Source organism: Gallus gallus, chromosome 17, assembly GCF_016699485.2.
Source record: "Gallus gallus isolate bGalGal1 chromosome 17, bGalGal1.mat.broiler.GRCg7b, whole genome shotgun sequence".
Classification (NCBI taxonomy): Eukaryota; Metazoa; Chordata; class Aves; order Galliformes; family Phasianidae; genus Gallus; species Gallus gallus.
In genome coordinates this window covers 8,859,135-8,877,954 of record NC_052548.1, presented here as the reverse complement: position 1 = coordinate 8,877,954, position 18,820 = coordinate 8,859,135, and the positions used below count along the sequence as shown (strand labels likewise).

The 18,820-nt window shown below is 52.6% G+C and overlaps 1 protein-coding gene across 9 annotated transcripts in view; it reads left to right on the top strand.

The window, feature by feature from the left end:
- Window positions 1–3,371: 3,371 nt before the first annotated feature.
- KCNT1 (potassium sodium-activated channel subfamily T member 1) overlaps window positions 3,372–18,820 on the top strand; it is a 56,958-nt gene continuing 41,509 nt past the window's right edge. For 8 of the 9 annotated variants that reach the window (XR_005840287.2, XM_025156022.3, XM_040648938.2 and 5 more), the window contains exons 1-2: window positions 3,372–3,639; window positions 14,368–14,547. Coding sequence is in view for 8 of the 9 variants with exons in the window: in XM_025156022.3 (XP_025011790.1) it covers window positions 3,494–3,639; window positions 14,368–14,547 (326 nt within the window). In the remaining variant the exon portion in view is untranslated. The remainder of the gene's footprint in view (window positions 3,640–14,367; window positions 14,548–18,820) is intronic. The other variant, XM_025156025.3, reaches the window with a different exon arrangement.

The following is an 18,820-nucleotide window of genomic DNA, read 5'->3' as shown; positions in this document are numbered from 1 at the left end:
ACCCATGCACAGCTTCACCTCTCCTGCTGGGGGGAGGAAAGATGATCCCAAGGCTGATTGTGTTGCAGCTGCACCAAGCACAAAGCCAAGTTCTAGCCTTTCCCTCTACTCTTTGTTGACACTCAGAAGGGGTTTGTGTGATGTCTGCAGGGTCTTGGGGGAATGACAGAGTGCAGCTGCTCTGGGGGCGCTTTGGTGAGGTGCTGTTGTGTTGCAGAGCAGTGCTATCTCTGCCTGCACTGCAGCACCCACAGTTCTAAAGGACCACGTGTTTTGGTGCTTTGGTGGCGGTGGCACATGGGGGTCGTCCCCACAATACCCCAAAGCAGTGTGGAGCAATGGGGGCAGAGAGTCCTACCTTCTCCTTGGGCAGCTGATGCAATGGTGGAAGGAGAAGTGCCCCACTGTGAGCATTGGGATCACCCAGATCCCCTTTCTGGGCTGCCCACTGGGCTCCAGCTTTGGCCAGAGCAGGGTTGGGTCCCCGCAGACCTCACAGAGCCCTGTTTTGAAGCTTGTCAAGCTGTCTGCATGGGGAGTGTCACTTAAGTGTGTTCTCCGGAATAAAAAGCTGATGAGGAAATATTTTTTCATGTATAATAATACAGCACTTCAGCCCCAGATACCCATTCTGAGAGAAAAAAATTCCTCCTTTGAAGTTGCTCTGTCTCCAGCTAAACTATTTAATAAGCAAATAAACACTGGCATTTGAAACCACTTCCATTACAAATATTGGCTTTCCCAACTGTGCACTTTTAAAACAATAATAAGCCCCACATGTGCATCAGCCTGCTGCAATTACACACAGCGTGGTGCCTGCAGTGCTGGAGCCCTCCCTTCTGCTCAGCGTTGCCGTGGCAGGGCTAGATTCAAACAGCCACGTGTACACCCCAAATATATGCAGATTTCTGTTTTCCAGCCAAAGCTGCTCCTTATGGCTCAACTGATGAGTTTTATCTGTGTTCAGGAGAAACCTCACTCCTCATGAGGTTCAATAGCCTCCAGAAGAGGGAACTCCATGTCCTCGAGGTCTGAGCACCTCCCTGTGTGCAGAGAGCACGAGGGACTGCACGGGGGCTCCTCTGGGTCTTAATAACAGCATCGGTTGTGGTAAATAGAGGAAGACAATAGTTTTGGTCTTAGTCACCTAATAGTGGTGTTTTTGCTGACAGTTATGATTCAGCTCCTGCGAGCGGTTCTTCACCCTGAATTCTCTGCAAAGCTGGGGAGGTGATGGGGGAGATGGTTTTGATATTTTATGTTCCTCAGGATGTTAAAGGAAGGTAGAAAACTTACAAAGAAGCCAGCAAACCGAAGAACTGACAAATAGCTCCGCCACTGCACGCCCCAAGAAGGGCATCTTTTCCCTATTTCATGGCTCACTTGACTCAGTTGACTACACTGAAAATATGTTTTGCAGCCAAGCTCCCAGCATTCATTCTTTCTTCGCATACATCAGGCTTGGAATTACAGAGCTCTATCTTTCTGCGTGTGTGTGTTTGATTATTGCTTCTTGAGTTCAATGACAGCTTTGACAACCACCTCCCGCTGTGTTTCTCGATACAGACAGCTCAAACCCTCCGTGTGTTACGTTCAGCATCAGAAACACAGAACTAAATATTGGCTGAATGGAGAGAGCGTTAACTGTGGCAAAATGTTGAGCTGGGGTTATAGGAGAGCTCAGGCACAGCCACAATCCTTGCTCAGCTCCGGAGCACGAAGGTGTGCTGGACTTCGCTCCTTTGTTCCTCACCAAATGACTTTCTCTCTCTGCCTCTGACTCATCCACGCCATCGCCTCCCACAGATGCATTTATTGCTCCTCCAAGCACAGAGATCCGGAGCTGCCCCCCACCCTGGGCTGTGCCCCCCGTGCTCCCACAGTGAGACTGCACAGAGCCGAGCGCTGCGGCCCCATGATGACTCAAGGTTGCATTACACTGCAGCTGCTGGGAAGATGCGTGGGGCATTGCTGGCTGGAGCCGGAATGGCTTTCCAAAGAGAAGTGAACGTTCCTATTAACGTTAGCAAAGCGCTGGAGGAGGGGAAAGGCAGCATCTCTGGGCAGTGCCAGTGCTGGGAGAGAGGGCACTCAGCTCTCATGGGGAGAAAATGCAGGATGGAAGCCCTGCTGTGGGCTGGGAAGGGGCAGGGAGCATAGGGGGGAGCAGCCGGCACTGCTTTGGCACAGACACTGCGTGGGCCGTGGTGCCAACTGTCATTGAGAGGTACACATGACGTGGGGCAGCCTTCAGGCTGAAGGCAACGAGTGCCCACACGGTCCCATTGGCTCTCCAGCCCTATTGGCTCTATTTGACCCTCCCTGTGCAGTGCACCCGCATGCTCCCAGCTCACGTCCCTGTGTATGGGGATTCTTTCCCTTTCTGGCTCTTTCCCTTTCATTTTTCACATCTTTTTCCTTCCCATCCCCATCGTAATTTTAAGTAATTCCTCCCCCAGCCTGCGCTCACCCCGCGTGTCACCGCGCTGCTGCGCCGCCGCCCCCTCTCCTCGCAGAGCTGAGCATTAACATTTTGCACCCGCTAATGGGAGGCAATTAGTGAATGAAGAATAACTTCTCCTTCTTAAAAGCACGTTGGGTCAGGAAGCGTCACATGGATGGATGGCACAGGCGGCACGGATTGCTTTTCTCTCAAACGACTCCGAGTGTAGGAGAGCCCATATGGAGAGGGAGGAGGAGGAAAGGATGCTGCGAGAGAAACACAAAGTCTGCTCATGGGAAGAGGCATAAACCCGGAGAGCGTCTGGGGAGGGAGCGGAGCTGCGGCACCGCGGTGGCATCGCGCTCCGGGGCCGCTCCGTTACCCCTTTCCCGCGGGCAGCGGCCGCTCTCAGCCCGGGGGGGGCCGTGTTACGGCAGCGGGACCCCCCCGGGAGATCAGTGCCGGCCGCGCAGCACGGCCCGGGCCCGGCGCCAGGTACAAATATTGACGCGGCCCTATCCAAAATAAAGCAAACAGAAACCCACCCCTCACACCGGGGGGAGGCGGCGGGGCGGCCGGCAGATGGCAGCGCGGTGCAGCGGCCGGGCCGGGCTGTGCCGGGACCGCAACGGGCACCGGCAGAGGGAGCAGCGCCGTGGCGGCCCCCGCCCCGCACCGAGCCGTGCCTTGCCATGCCCACAGCATCCCTCGGCGGGTAGCACGGCAGGAGGGGAGCCGAGCCGAGCCGAGCCGAGCCGTGTCGGTGTGCGTTGAGAGCGCACCGCTCCCGCCCCCGTTCCGCCTCCCAACTTCCCGGCACCTGTTGCTGCCGCCGCCCCTCCCGGCATGCGGAGCGCCCGGCCGACCCGCGGGCTGCTGCGGGGCGCGCCGTGATGGGCGGCCGCCACCGGGAGCGGCACCGGCAGTGGGAGCGCGCCGCCGCCCGTGCCCGCGCCCGCCGGGGGCAGCGCCCGGCCGGAGGCTCCGGCAGCGCGGAGCGCCGATGCTCTGCTGGGCTTCGCCCCTCCGGGCGCCCACGCCGCTGCGCTGATGCCGTTCTCGGGCGAGGAGCGGAGCCTGCAGGGGATCTACAAACCCGCGGCGCCGGCGGAGGGCAGGGCGGGCGGCGGGGCCGCCGTCTGCTCCGAGTGCTACACCAACCGCACCTTCGTCTACGACGATGGCAGCGCCCACAGGTACGGCTATGGGGCCGGGGGTGCGCCGCCGGAGGGAAAGGGAAGGGAAGGGAAAGAAAGGTCAGGGAAGGACCGGGGCGGCCGCGTCGGGACCCTCCGTGCACCGAAGGACCTCGTCCCATCCCGCGGCACAAAGTTTCTGCGGGAAATTCGGCCCCCGAGCATCCAGGCGGGTGGCGGAGCGCTGCGTGGCCGAGCGCCGAAGCGGTCGTGAAGCCCGAGGAGCGCGCGGTGCACACGCGGGGGAAGCTCGCACGCTGCCGAGCGTGGCGCGTCCCAACCCGGGCTCCGCGTTGGGTGGGCTCTGTGCCGAAGTTACGGTGCCTGGGGCAGGGGAGGGGCTGCGGGCAGAGCTGCTCCGTGGGGTCGCAGCAGACGATGCCATCTTTGCGTGCCCAGCACCCATCGAACAGGGGATGCGTTGCTGCCGGAGAACCCCGGCTTTTCCTGACAGCTCCGTAACGCGATCGTTCCTCTGATTGCATTTCTTGGCTGTCGTGCTCATCAGATATTAACAGAGCAAATGAAGTGGGTGCGTCAGTTTGTTGTTGGCAGATACAGACTCGGGTTTGTGCCCAGAGTTGGACAACTGCAGTGTTTTTTTATGTCAGCATCTCGCAGGGATTTAGGGACGCTGTCTTTTATTCCTAAGAGACTAGATAGGAAGATAAAGAGCGGTGTAGCCGATGAACTTTATCGCCTTCAGAGCGCTGCTGCTGGCCGGGTAACATGCAGTCATTGAACACTGGTTCCTGTGGTTGGAACCCCCATCACCACCCCCTGCTGTCCTCTGCCAGAGGCACAATGTCCCACGCAAAGGAGGGACTGCAGCGCCTCAGGGGCTGGGATAGGACCACCCATATGTGCAAATGCTGTCTGTCTGTCTGCATGTCTGTCCGTCCCCCTGTGTAGGGGTTGTGGGTGTTCCAGGGTGGCAGTGGAGCTGTAGTGCATCCCTGGAACCAATTTGCTCATTGCGCACCTGTGTGTGATGTGTTTCAGACCCTCCTCCTCCCCCGTGCTTGATGAGGTTATGGAGCACAGCTGTGTGTGTGAACAGGTTTGGGCTGGGGATGCAGCTGGTGGGGATTGGGGCTGTAACAACGCAGGAAAACGACAAGCTCAGACTGCAGCTATTGCTCCCTTTTATTTGTCCTACAGTACTGCTCGGTGTAATTTATCCTCATCCAACACACACAGACACAACACTTGTCCAAAGGTCTTCTCCTCTGTCTTTTCCAATATGTACAGAAGAGCTCAGGTTTTAATTACGGTTACACAGCTCAGTGTGTCTGTAACCCCCTCTGGCTCTGCGGAGGCCGCAGTGCCATCACGTTCCATCTCTGTGCCTGCCCAGCACAGTGCCCACAGGGCTGCTCCGACCCCCGGCTCCAACCTGGTGCAGCTGCAGCTCTGCTGTGTGTGCCTTCTGCTGAAGGTTTGTCTGCAGGGGACTTTGGCAGTGCCGGTCCCTCTGAGATGTGTTGTTTCTGTTGTCCCCTCACTCTGCAGATCTAGGGATGGTTTAAAACAGGTGGAGAGAAATTCCATCTTCTCGGTCACCCCGGGTGTGTGTGTAGATGTCTTTGTGCTTTCCCCCCATCCTTCGTAAGTGGGTGAGGGTCCCCAAAGCCCCTTGCTGTCAGGAAGAAAGGGGTTAACAGCCAAAGCACTTAAAAGTATGTTTGGAGAGCAAATATGCATTTCTGGCACTCAGAGGGTATGAAGAACCTAAATTTTGCTTCCCTACATCATGGGAAATCTGGGTAAATGTTTACACAGGGAGCTGTCATGTAGGGGAATAGAGGATTTCCTCTGGGCTGGAGCTGCGCTCCCCCTGCCTTGCCCATGTAAGGGCACGGGTACAGAGCAGTGATGGATGGGGGCCATGTGGAAGGGCTCACACAAACACACCCTGTGCGAGTCGGGGGCCTGAGAGAGAGGAGCGCTGTGCAGGGGATGCGGCTGCTCCACCCGCTGCCTCCTGTGGGTTATTTGAGAAGAATGGGGCGAAATGGGATGGTGTGCACCACGACACCTGGAGAAGGAGTTTAGGAACATCGCGTCTTTGTCTCTATGTGGCTTTTCTCAGGTCGGTTTTTAATGCCTCTTCCAGGGATGGCAGAGTCTGCCTGTCCCAGTGCTGGGCAGGGAGTGGCAGGGTGGGTGTGGGGGAGGGCTGGGAGTGGGGCTGGGGGGCACCTTGTGCTCCAGTTCTGTGCATTGAGTCTGCCTGTGACCCATCCCTGTGCTGTGGGATTGTGGTCCTGGAGCTGACAGCTGCTTCTTCCACTTTCGGAAATGAATGGGGAGATGCTTCTTGGACAGAGGCTCACAACGAGCCAGGCTCTGCGGCTAATTAGTGACAGTTCTGCTGGGCCAGGTTATGGGCTCAGGCATTTATTGCCTTTCCAAAAGTCACCGGTGTGGATTGCAACAGCCGTGGGGCACCTCAGCCTCCCTGCTCCAGGAGGAATTGCAACAGGGAGCCAAGGGCCATGCACCATGTATTCTTGATGTTTATGTAGCAGAGATAAGAAGGATTCCTGCTCTTGTTTTGCTCAGCTGATAAGGAAAGGGCAGCGTGTGGCTCTGAATGAGGCCTGACATTCAGGGCCGGGCACCCTGGGGATGCTGTAAAACTGCTGTGGGAGAGCACCTTGTGGCATATGTGGGAATATGGATGGGCCCTCAGGATGGCCTTCCCCAGCGGAGGACCCCCATGTGCTGGGTGTCCTTGCTGCAGCATGCTGCTGGTGCTGGCACCCCTCACTGGAGGGCACCAATGCAGGACACCGCCCTTGCTCAAGGCTTTTTCTGCTTTGCACAAATATTTGCAGCCTCTCTCTGGATGCTCCCCATCCTCCATTGGCGACCTCATCCCGACCTCCACTCATGGTTCCCAAGTGCCTCACTCCATTTAGTTTGGAGCCTCTTTGTGTTTCTCTTGCATCCGTGCCAAGCTGTGCCGGAGCGAGGAATATCTCATTCATTCTTCTGGTGAATAAAAGCAGACAGAAGGCTGCGTGAGGCTGAGCACAGTGCCTGCACCTACCCCAGGCACCACCCCCCGTGCAGATGTGGGGCTGGGGGCCCGGCACTCACGGATGGGTGGTCTCATCCCTCCCGTCTCATCTCACCTCCCTTTCCTCTCTTCCCATTCCGGGCTAAAGTGTCCCCTTGATCCATCCAGCTCTATTGGTACAAAGTGCTTCTCATCCCCACAGCCATCCCTCTGCCCTTTGGGGAGGGGAACCAAACTGCTGTGCGTTTCCCTGTGGTGTCACAGCCGCTCCCAATGTTCTGTTTGTTTTTCTGACCACCACTGGCAGTCAGCTGCTGGCTCTGTGCACTTATCTGCGGTGTCTTTGGCTCTTTTCTGACTGCTAAACAAGCAGCCCTTCTGCCGCCTGTGCAGGACAGTGATTTTTTTTTCCTCTCCCTTCTGTATTAGCCGACATTTACTGATGCTAATTTTCACCTGGCATTTAATCATCAGATCACACAGATCCTCCATCACCTTTTCACAGTCACATTTCGGCCTGACCGTGCTGTGTAATTTGGAGTCATCACCGCTGCTTCTGAACTCACAGAGCAGCGAAGAGCCCTGTGGGGCCCCAGGAACAACGTTTGCCTCCGCGTTGCCTTTCTGTTTGCTCCCTGTCTGCTGCCGACAGCCACCCCCCCACCTCAGCCCATGGCTGTGTCTGGCAGGTGGGCTGACAGCCCGCCTCACGGGGCTCATTTCTGCAGTCTTTGTATCCCGACTGTGAAAAGACTCTTCCTCCTCCCACGCCTCCCTATTATTTTCTGCTCTAATAGAAGGGAACCTGCTGCAGGGGTCTGGAGCGCCGAGAAGTTTCTTCTCCCTCTTTGTTCTTGATGCGTGTAGCAGGCTGGGGTTGTGCAGGAGGGAGAATTTACCCAGCAGATCGTTAGCAAGAATGATCAGTGCCCTGCTCTTACATACTTTTTATGTGTATTACGAGTCTGCAAAGTGTTGGGCGCTGTTGAGTTCGGTAGAGCACAGAACAGCTTTGGGGGGGGGGGGGGGGGGGGGGGGGGATGCTGTGCTGGGGACCCCAGATGGGAATTGTGGTTCTGGTGGTTTCTCAGCTGAGAAATCCCAGTGGGACCGATGTGGCCTCGTGGCCCAGGAACTCCTTCATTCCTGCGGTGTCCGACCGTGTTACTGAATCTCCTGAACTCTGCGGAGGGTTCTGCTTTTAAGGAATCTTGTATAGGCTTCCAGGGCACCTCGCAAAGCGCTGAGGACAAAGGGCCGTGTCCTTGCTGAGAGGGGTCGATCTCGGGGAACCCCAGCTCAGAGCTCACACGGGGAAGATGTTGTTTAATGGAGTAATTAATCCATAAATAGCTCCAGGGATCGCTGGGTCAGTGATTTCCCGGTGGGGTCAGTGGCCTCGGCCCTCAGGATGGCTGCATTTCAGATAATCCCCCCCCAGGAGCCGTTCCCAGCCGGGAGGGGTCGGGCTGAATGGCAGCGCTGGGTCGGGGGCTCCGCCCGTTCCCTGCTTCTCTTTCGGGGGATTCGGCCCCCGGAGCACAGAGAGGTGTTGGAGGGTCCTGGGCTCTGCGGGGGCCGTAGGGAAGTGGGGCCGTGTGCTGTGCTGGGAGCGATCACCAGAGCTAATTTGCTCTCTATTTGCATGTTTGCACAATAGACCAAACGGGCTGCAAATGAGCCGCTGTGCCGCATTGCCTGCCTCGGCTCTGCTCGGAGCACCGGGGTTTGGCTGTCGTTGGCTTTGCCGTGGGGTGCGACTCTGGGGGGCATTCAGCAGCGTTTTGTCTACACGGTCCCAGAGGTCCTTCTCTGCCCGGGGCGCTGCTCCTCTCCTCATTCCCTCCTTGCAATTCCTCTCCACTCTCACGATTCTGACTGCCCAGCAGTGCCCCATGCCCGGCCCAGCAGGGACCTGTGGGTGCCACGTGTGGTGCTCACAAAAACAAAAATCCCCAGAATTTAGGGGTGCCTTGAAGCTGCAGGGCCGGGGAGCTGAAGCCTGGTTCCCTACATCAGGCACTGCAAACACTTCCTTTGGTCTTTCCTATTGGTGCTATTTGATATTGCTAAGAAAAAGATGAGGACATCTCAAAGAGCTCTTTGAGAAAGGCTGAAGCAGCTTTGCCGGAGGCCAGCAGTCAGGGAATGGTTTTGAGTTGTAGCAGGTCTGCATGGCATGTTATCTGAAGGATGGGCTCTGAGCCCTTGGCGCCTGCCTCCCCCGATCCTCACCTGCCCACCAGCTTCCCCTTGCCTCCCCTGGGCCATTGGGTGCCCCACACTGACACAGCTGAAGGACGGGACATGCAGTGCCAGAGGCAAAACACCAAGACTTGGTGTGCAGGAGTGTCCATTCGTCCCCTCTCCAGCACAGTGCGTGCTGCCCTGTGGCAGTGATGGGGGACAGGAGCAGAGCAGTCAGGAGGGCTCCTGAGATCCACCAACACTGGATGCACAACAGGAGGTGAGAGATTCATCCACTCCTTGGTCTCGCTTCAGTGGTGTGGCAGCCAGGAGAGAGGGAGCACAGCCGCTCAGCTGCCAGGAGCAGTGCTGAGGGGGTGCATGATTGGATCCTCCCCCCAAATGTTGTTTAGGATTTGCAGTCTCTGGAGTCATCATCCTGATCTGTTTATGTGTACCTTTGCTGGGAGCTCTTGCTCTCTGAGAAAAAAGGAGTGAAAAGCCTTCGTGGTGGGTTTGGGCTTCAGGGAGCTTTGTCCCTCTGCACTCACTGTGTGCATGCATCAGGCCAGAAGGGAATGGGGTACGTGGCTCTGAATTGCTAATATGGGGTTGTCTAATAAGAAAAATGACTCTGGACCTGGAAGGTACAATTTTTACTTTTGTCTTCTAGAAAATAGCATTGCCAGCAGGGAGAACGCTCACGGAGTTGCGCACTGACTCACGCTTCCTGTTAGTTTGCAAAGTGCAATACACAAAAAGCTAAATTTTCTGCAAGGCCTGCGGAGCTAAATTGCCTCCGCATGCTGAAAGCGAAGCAATAGAGGGATTTGTCAGAGGTCTGAGCGGTTCTACGTGGAAGTTTTGGGCAACTGATAGGGTCTGTGAGATGCAAATGTGGGTGCAAGACTTTAATCAGGGTGATCGAGCACCTCATGTCCTGCATGAACTCATTATTTCATCACTGCTGCCCACTGCGTTGGTCTGTGGGGCTGCCCCCAGTAAATGCTGGCTTTGAATGGAGTAGCATGAAGGAGGGGGTAGGCTGTGCTCACACATCCTGCAGCATTTTTGTTTCTCACTGATTACTTTTAAAGTTGGCACCATTCTGACTGCAGTGACTTATGGCTTGGTTTGGTGCCCCACGCTTAGAGGAGATGTTTGAGATGTTGAATGCTGGGGGGGGGGGAAGCCCTGCCAAGTTGCTGCCTGTTCCCTTCCCTGGCAGAAGGCTCCTGGCCGAGGGACGGTGCCCACGCACTCCTGATACATTCGGGCCATGCGGAGACCCCACAGTGATGTCACTCAGATGGAAGGAAAAAAGAGAGGGGGGGGGGTATGACAACTGTAACCCAGTAACCATGAGAGGTGTGGGAGGAGAAGCAAATAAATGATGATTATATGTAATTTATTAAATATAGCAAGCGAAAAGTCAGAATTTCCTGTGTGGCTGTGTTCATTGGCAGCTGAACTCACCTTCACAAGGAGCTCCAAGGTGGGAGCTTGGAGACCTGAGCTGCAGCGGTGGGACATCACTCTTCTTGAAGGGACTGGGGGGAGGTGGGGGTGGGCCGCTTCTGTTGGGCCCCTTCTAAAGGGAGAATTGAGGCCCAGTGAGTTCCCTTGCAAAGGTCTCTGGCTGCAGGGCTAAGGATGGTTGCTCTGAGGTGGGGGTGTTGCTGGGAGATTGGAGCTCCTGATGGTGGTCCCTGCAGCAAAATGGGCGCTGTGGGATGGGCAACGTGCAGGACTATGGGATCTGCCAACAGCCCTGGCCCGTTTGCTGGTGGCTCATGGTCCGATACAGGAAGATGCTCTGTAGTTTCTGTCCTGTGTAGCATGCATGGAAGCATGAGAGGAACCTGAGTTGTGTTCTCCCTCAGTGTTGAGACGTAGAGTCAAAAGTAGCAAGAAAATCCTAAAACTCATTGTCATCAGCTGCCAGTCCTGGGCGTGCTCTGTGAGGCTGAGCTTCTCCTGGTGGCTGTGTGCCCCAGCAGTTTGTCAGGCAGGTGTGGGGCTCTCACTGCTCTTCTGCATGTACTTTCAGTCCCTGGGGAGCGTGCTGCTGGCAGAAGAGCTTTCCTGGGAATGCAGCAAGGGAAGAAGGGGGTGGCGAGCAGCCCACACATAGAGAACTGATTGAGGAAAACCACAGCTGGTGCAGCATGGAGACTCCTGGTGGAGTGTGCTCCTGTGGACAGTTGTGTTTGCTGGAATGGTCCTGTGATCACGGAGGGCTACAGGTGAATGATAGGGGGATCAGAGGGGAGATCTTGTGTAGATCACAGTGTGATTCCAGTCTATTTGTTGCCAGCAGTTGGGTGTCCCCTCGCAGCTCTGATTGCTGTGGAGCGGCCAAAGGGAGGGATGGTGCTGCAGCGATGGAGCGCAGCAGTGCTGAGCTTTCCACGTGTGTCTGTAGTTGTGGATGGCTCTGGAGGAAGGGGAGGATGGCAAGATAAAAATAAAGCTGCTGTCCCGTATTTAGCTATAAGACACGTTGGGATTCTTTTTTTTTTTTTCCCAGTAGTATTTGAAGACTATGCAATAAGCGATCCTGTTCATGAATTTTTTATCTTATACCACTACTGCTTGGAAGAACTGCCTGTGTTGCTGTGGCACTTCTGTGGCTCAGAATCCCCGTGTTTGGGCGGATCTCTGTGCCGATGTGAGGAAATGGGTGCAGTGCAAATAGCACTTCTTTTTCTCGAGGCATGGACGTGCAACATGTCTTACAGCCACAGTGTAAGAAAGGCATCTTTATCCAACAGGTGCACACAGCGTTTGTCCTACTGAGCCTTCATCTGAAGCCAAAATAAATAAATGTGCCAATTTTTTGAAACTCTGAATGATTTTCATATGTGAGACTAAGAAAGAACGTGTTCAAAACGTAGCTGTGACTGTGGATGTGAGAAAAACTCAGATGCAAATACGGAGCAGAAATGATGCCTCTGGGGTCTGTGGTATCACCGGGTCTTACTGAGTTTTCTTAGCACTAATAAAGGATATTGGCAAATATTTGCTTTGCTTCGTGCATTTGATGCAGGATCTGAGGCCAAGAGAGATGGATTACTTGGGCTTAAAAAGAATGTAGTGAGGGTTAGAGAAACAATCAAACACAAGCATGATGTAGTGACATAGAGATGAGTGCACCCTTGGCTCTCAGTAGGTGCAGAGTAGCTGAGCCCTGCCTGCCCAGACCCCAGCCTGTGTTGGCATCCTGCTTGCTGCACAGCTGTCCTTTCCATGTGGCAGCCGATGTGCCCGTGCCGTGCAGCCCCATCTTTTTGCTTCTCTGGGAACCGAAGCGACGTGCTCCTTTAAACAGGCACTTAATGATCACAGGAGATTACTGTCTGTGACAGTTCCCTTCAAATGCAACAATAATTGCCCTCAATTGGAGTTGAGCAGTTGGTTCCCCATTTTCAATTATGAGGTATAACAGGAGAGTGGATGATTTGTTTTATTTATTATTTTTTTCTCTCCCTGGAAGTTCTGTTTTAGAGGTGCTGTCCTACAATAAATCTGGGCCTGGCCTGTTCTGGAGGTGCCCCAGGGAAAGTACCCTTTTGGTATATCTTATAGTTAAGCTCAAAGAGGGCAGACTTAATTGTGGCTTTGTGATTAGATTAATGTTAGATCCTCCTTTGCAATGTGAGCTGGAGATGGTCGGCTAACTTCTGTGCTGAGATCAATCGATCCAGAGGGAGTCCTTGAGTTGGCAGCAGCTTGGCCTGATTTCTCTGTAAGACCAAATTTTGGATCAATTTTTATCTTAGAATAACCTCCCCGAATCCCAAGACCCTGCACAGATGCGTTACTCAGCACTGAGCCTCGGCTGCAGCGTGCGTATGGTAGCTAAAAGGACTTGGAAAGCTCTGGGGGTATAGAATTAAGTGGCAAAAAAACATCAGTGAAAATAATCTGAAGTGCTGGGAGAGCTGCACTGTCTTCTGGGGCTGCATTCAGCAGAAATTTTGCATGCTGGTTGCTCTTCCAGAAACTCACCAACCGCAGCTGATCAGGACACCAGAACCTGTTCAGCTGGGAATTTACGTACAGGGCTTCCAGTTGTTAAAGGGCGAAGGCAATCTGAGGAGCCTGTGATCGCATCGCTGCAGCCTGCAGTGAAAAGTTATCTGTCTGCTTGTTGCTTGTTTAGTATTAAACTACTGGAAGCTTTTCCTTCTTTCTTCCATCTGTGTGTAGCTTGTACACCGTGTGCAAGGGATGGGGAGGTGGGTCTTGGAGAGGCTTTGGATGAGACCCTGGGAAGTGCCCCTGGCAGCAGTTGGACTTTCAGCTATTTGCCTGCCTCATGCTTCAAGCTTCCAAGTGAGGAGCAAACAATCAGCTTGCTGCAGAGGTGCCACATTTCCTCTTTTAAGTTCTCCCTCTCCGTCCCACTTTCCACAAAGGGCATATGAAGTTGGAGTTACTCTCGTGGCACAGATTAATTTGAAATTGAAGCCAGGACCCAAAGGATCAGGACCAGTGATTTTGCCTTTGTGTGCCTGTATGCTGGCTTTGCAGCACTGCCTCGCTTTGTTGCCTCGTGAAATCAGCATAACTCTCATCAGCTGTAATTAGCAGCTCTAGCTGACATGGGGAGCAGTATATTAGCTATGTTCTTGTTGACAAATGTGGTTTGGAGAGCAAAGACAAGCTCTCAGCCATTTCTACTGATAGCTCAAGAGCCGGCTGAGTTCCATCTCCTTTCTGTGTGGCTGGGCAGGCTGTGTGTGGATGACCACACACGGCCCTCTTTGTTTGAACCATCACTTTGGATCTCTCCCAGGCATTGTGGTCCCCTGCACCTTCAATCAGAGGCATCAACCACCAAAGGACGGGTGACAAATCCGCCCGGCTGTGACGCTTGGCGGCTGGATGGGTAACTGACTCATCAGCATTCATGGCTTCTCATTTAATACGGACTGTCCAGATGATTTAAGTGCCAGCAGCCTGGTGAGGAGGCAGTGCCTCTGCCTCCAGTAGTGTTGAGGAGCCGTCTCCCTCCCTGCCTCTCCACCACCCGTACTTTTCTTTGTGGGGGGAGTGGAGGGGGAGGAGGGATGGATCTGGCTTTGCTTATCAGCTGTAGCTCTTCCCTACGAGCGGTTTTATTTCCTCCTGACGACTAGGGTTTTCCATTGGTTCCCGTTGCTCTCCGTTGTTTCTGTGCCGAGGAGCGAATGTCCTGTGTTCAGCGCTGCCCTGTGCAGCGAGCTGTGCCCTTCGCAGCGCTCCGCCCGCCCGCCTGAGGCCGGCAGAGCCCCGGGGCGCCCCGCGCCACTCATGCCCCCGGGGGTACCGCTCTGCCGGGGGGGCCCGGCCGCCTGCCCCGCAATGTAATTGCAGCCGCCGGGCCTCGAGCTGCTCCCGGCGCGGGGCCGCGGTTCGGGGCTGAGCGGGGCCGGCCCCGGAGGAGGTGCCGGGTCGGGGGCGGGCTGAGGGGGTGGGCAGGGCAGGGCACGGCACCCCCCTCATTGCCTCTGCCCCCTTCTCTCTCGCAGGCTCTCGTCGCCCGGCGGCTGCGGCGGCGGGGACGGCGACGGGAGCCGCAAGAGCGGGGTCATTCTGGACATCGCCTCCCTGAAGATGACGGAGCTGGAGTCCGAGGTGCTGCCCTTGCCGCCCCGATACCGCTTCCGTGACTTACTGCTGGGAGATCAGTCCTTCCAGAGCGACGACAGGTTGGGGGGCAGCGCGAGGGGCACGGCAGGGGAGTGGGGTGAGAGGGAGAGCACGCGCGCAAACACGCACCGGGCGGGGTGGGAAAGCGCATAGCTGGGGACAGAAGTAACCCGGGCTGGGGACAAATGTACCCCGGGGGGGGGGAAGGGGGGGGGTCGCACATAGCGCGGCGCTGGGGGGGCGCAGCTGTGCCGGGGGCGCGCAGAGGGCGGGGGGCGGCGGGAGCTCTCCGCGGTGCTGAACGCCTCGGGGCGCGGAGCTCTTCGCGGTGCTGACGGCCTGGGGCCACCCCGGGCCAACTGGGGCTGCCGAGTGCGGGCATGGTGAGTGCGGGGAGCCGGAGGGCGTGCTGGTGCTGTTGGGCACTGGGAGTTGCGGGTACAGCAGGCCGGCACATGTGGGGGTTTGTGGGAGTACCATTAAGGGGTGGCAATGGTGAAAAGAGAGTGCTTTCTGGGAGATGTGTGGGGTGCAGATGGTGAGGTGAGGAGCTGGTGAGTTTCCCTGGTAAGCCATGGTCAGAGTTTGATGTGAGCGCATACCTTTATTTCAGAAGTAGGGCTCAGCCAGCCTGTTTTCAGAAGATGCCTTTGCAGCACAGAATGCTGATGCTAGTTGAGTGATTAAAGATCTGCTGTGGTTGTGGCACAACTCTCCCTTTCCCTGGCTGGCATGAATTTGTTATTAAGTTGAGTGAGCTATAGCAAAGGAACGAATGTCTTGAGTTACAAGTAAATTCTGTAAGGGGAGCAGTTAAACAAAGAGCAACAAGAACAATTGTGCCTTCAAGTCTGTTTATAACAAAAAAAAAAAAAAAAAAGAAAAAAAGAAAAAAGAAAAAAAGAAAAAAAAAGAAAAAAGGAGCTGCAGTAGTCATGGGGAGTCAGTAAGATTGTCATCATTTTGTACCAATTGACTGCATGATGTAAACAAGGAGAGCTGTAACTCTCTTTGAAAAAAACCTTTCTGTTGTTGCTGAGTTATCTTTCGGTCTGCACATTTGGTAAACCTGTCACAAAAGTTTCGTGCATCTGTGTTGATAGGAAGCTGCTTCTTTTTGTGTGTGCACAAGTGTCAGACAAAATATGTGAATTTGGGTTTGAGAACGTGGGATTTACAAATATTTTAAATCAGAATTCTTGTCCTCAATGGCTGCATAAGAATTGATTTTTTTTTTTCTCAAACGTGTCTGTGATCCTCAGATTTTAAAAGCCCAGATTTCCTAAACAGGCATTTAAACATTCATATGGGTTTCTGGCTTCAAATTAGAGGTTGAATGGAAATTTCTGCTATAGAAAATATCTGAATTTCAGAATGCTTACAGTATGGATCATTTGGATAAGTTTTAATTTCAGATATTTGATAGCTTTAGTATTTAGTAATTTAAATGGAACTGAAACGCAGAAGATTACAATGGCAGATTGTGGGGGTTTTTTTTCTGCATTTAATTGGCATAACCCATAATCTTCATTTTCATCTGGATTTGAGTGCATCTGATTCACAGTCTCCTGATTATTTTTTTTATTTTTTTACTTTTTTGTGCAGTGATACTTTGTGGTGCTTTGTTTTGGCAAATTCACTAGCCTTCCTTCTTAAGATATCTTTCTCTGGCTTTATGGGCTGTTATTTTAGCTGTTTTAACTTCTCCCTGCATTTAGAAAATACAGACAACTTCCCAGTGTGTTTGGGAGTGCAGATCTATGAGTGCACCTTTGCTGTTCACACGTAGTCTGCTTGGCCCCACTGTGAGTGTGCCACTGCTGTGGGCTCTTGGCCGTGTTACTGTGGGCCTGCTTCAGACCAAGCCCTTAATGGCACTGAATACTTACCGACGAGGCAAACTCCAGAGTAGTTGTGACTAGTAAATTAGGCTGTTCCAAATGAGCTGAATAAGCAGCTGATTTAGGCTAGCAGAAGAAAAGCAGATGGCTTTTTTGCTATGCTGTGCTTATAAATACTAAGCAGCTTAGAGCTGTGCTTTGAAGTACTCTGTTACAGTACTGAGAAGAATGTGGTAGCTCACTGCTGAGGAAAAATTCCCTGTGTGAGCAGTATGGGGAACTGTGAATGGTAAAATAGAACCCTTTGGACATACAGATACAACACTAAAGGAAAACACCCACGGCACTAACTGTTTCATTTCTTTATAAAAGCAATGCTAAAATCATTAGTCTCTCAAATATCTTCTTTTGAAAAATAGCCCCTTGAATAGCAGTACGTTGATGAAAGGGATGAGGTTTCTGGGGTCAGCAGAAGGTTGAAAGGATGGGATGCTTCTGAGGAATTAGAACCTCTTCTGTCAGAGATTTATTAGTCCATCCTCATCAGAGAGGATGCTGAGAAGACACCAGTCCCAGCCTGAGGTCAAAGAATGAGGTAATGCTGGAGCTTGAGCTGATGAGAGCTTGATGGAATAAATGGGTAATTAGAGAGCTGTGGTGTGGAAGGAGAAAAGCTCATGTCCAGATAATCCAGAGAACTGGAGAAACTAATCTGTGAATAGGCAGTGGAACACACACACGGCTTCTATTTTACTTCTGTATTTAGGCTGTGAGAGGTGAAGGTAGTCAATCTAACCAAGTAAGGATGACTCTTTGGCAGGTAGAATGATGCGAAAATTAAAATAGTACTTAAAATGTTGTGTGGGGGGCGTTAATAAATCAGGCAGGAAGCAAATACAAAAAGACCGACTGGAAGAAAAATGGGGGAGGTAAATGGATTTGTGCAACAGAGAGTGAAAAGCCTAATGACAAGCAAATCTAGAACTGACAAATGGAAATGTTCCTTCCAACATCTCCTTATTCATCCTTGGAACTCACTGCCTCGAGGCATCTGGAAGAGTTTGGGCTTAGCTGTATTTACATGTAGTGCAGCTGTATTTAAATGCTGTGCTTGGCATTTTTGCTGGGCAGGTCATTTAAATTATAGGAACGGGATTAACTGTCATTCAGTTCTGAATCTCCAGAGGACGCAAAATGCTGACTCGAGGCAGAAATCTGACTAATGGGGGCTGCAAGGTGACTTCTCCAGAGATGTTTCTCTTTGGGAACCTTGGAGTTGTGTTGCTTGTCTGTTGTAAGTCCTATCCAGTTTGGGAGTTTCTTTTCCTTATTTTAGAAGGTTCCACCAATGTCAAAGACAAAGAGATTGGTTCTGTTATGGCACTACTGCATTTCTTATCTCACTGATGTTTGACTGTCACAGATGTATTCAGAGCCACTGGGATATAACAGTTGGATCAGAGTTTATGGTGCTGAGCCTGCATCAAATAGAAGGTACAGCACTGGGGAAACAAATACTGCTTTCCCAGGCTGCCCTGTCACATATTTGGCACGCGGCTCCTCCAGTTATGGGAATCCTTTGTGCTTTGCACCCCATTGGTGCCACAGGTTTGGGCTTCTTCTACAAGGAGGGCTTCTGTTCTAAAGTGAGACTGGTCTTTGTGATTAAAGGCAGCTGAGAAAGCACGTAGGCCAGATTGATAAATATTGTCTTATACTCCAAACTGTGACATCCCTTTGATCTTCGCAGTCCTGACTACGGCATTTTTTGATCTCCTGCGTTCTCTTTTCTTGGGCAGTGCTGACAACTGGGTTGGGACATGCATAAAAAAAGCCCATAAATAAAATTAAACTGCATCTCAGAGCAGCACCATTAGGAACATATTTGTTGCCTAATTTAAATGGTCTGTATACTTTCCAGAAATTCACCATCACAAGCCACAGTCCTATTTACTGCAGCAAGAATTAATGGACATCACTTTGATTAAGTGCTTTTTCTGAGGCTAATTATCAGCAAAGAATCATTTCCAAACATCATCACCCATCAAAAGCTGTTCGTGTAGAGGAACTCAGCAACATCTCTATAAAATTTTTAACATCTCTTTTTCAAAGAAAAGATTTTTCATGCATTGCATAACCAGGAAAAGAGAGGGTTTTAATAGCGAGGGCGATGTTTCTGCTTATGAGTTAGATAGACGTTGGAAGTTTCTTTGTCTGTTAACTGACATCAGTTCTTTGTCTCTTAAATTTGTCACTAGATGGTGGCTGTAAATCACAGGTTAGATTATACTTGGCACAAGAAAACATTACTGCTGACATATCAGACTTACAGGATTTTTCTCCTTGTAGTTTATTGCTGGTACACCCGAAGTGACATTCTCACCAGATGCATCATTACATTAATGAGAGTGCACACCGTTCTCTGTCTTTCTTTCCAATTCCTTGAATATGTCTACAGCTGAATCTCCCCTTCTTCTTGATTTAATGAGTA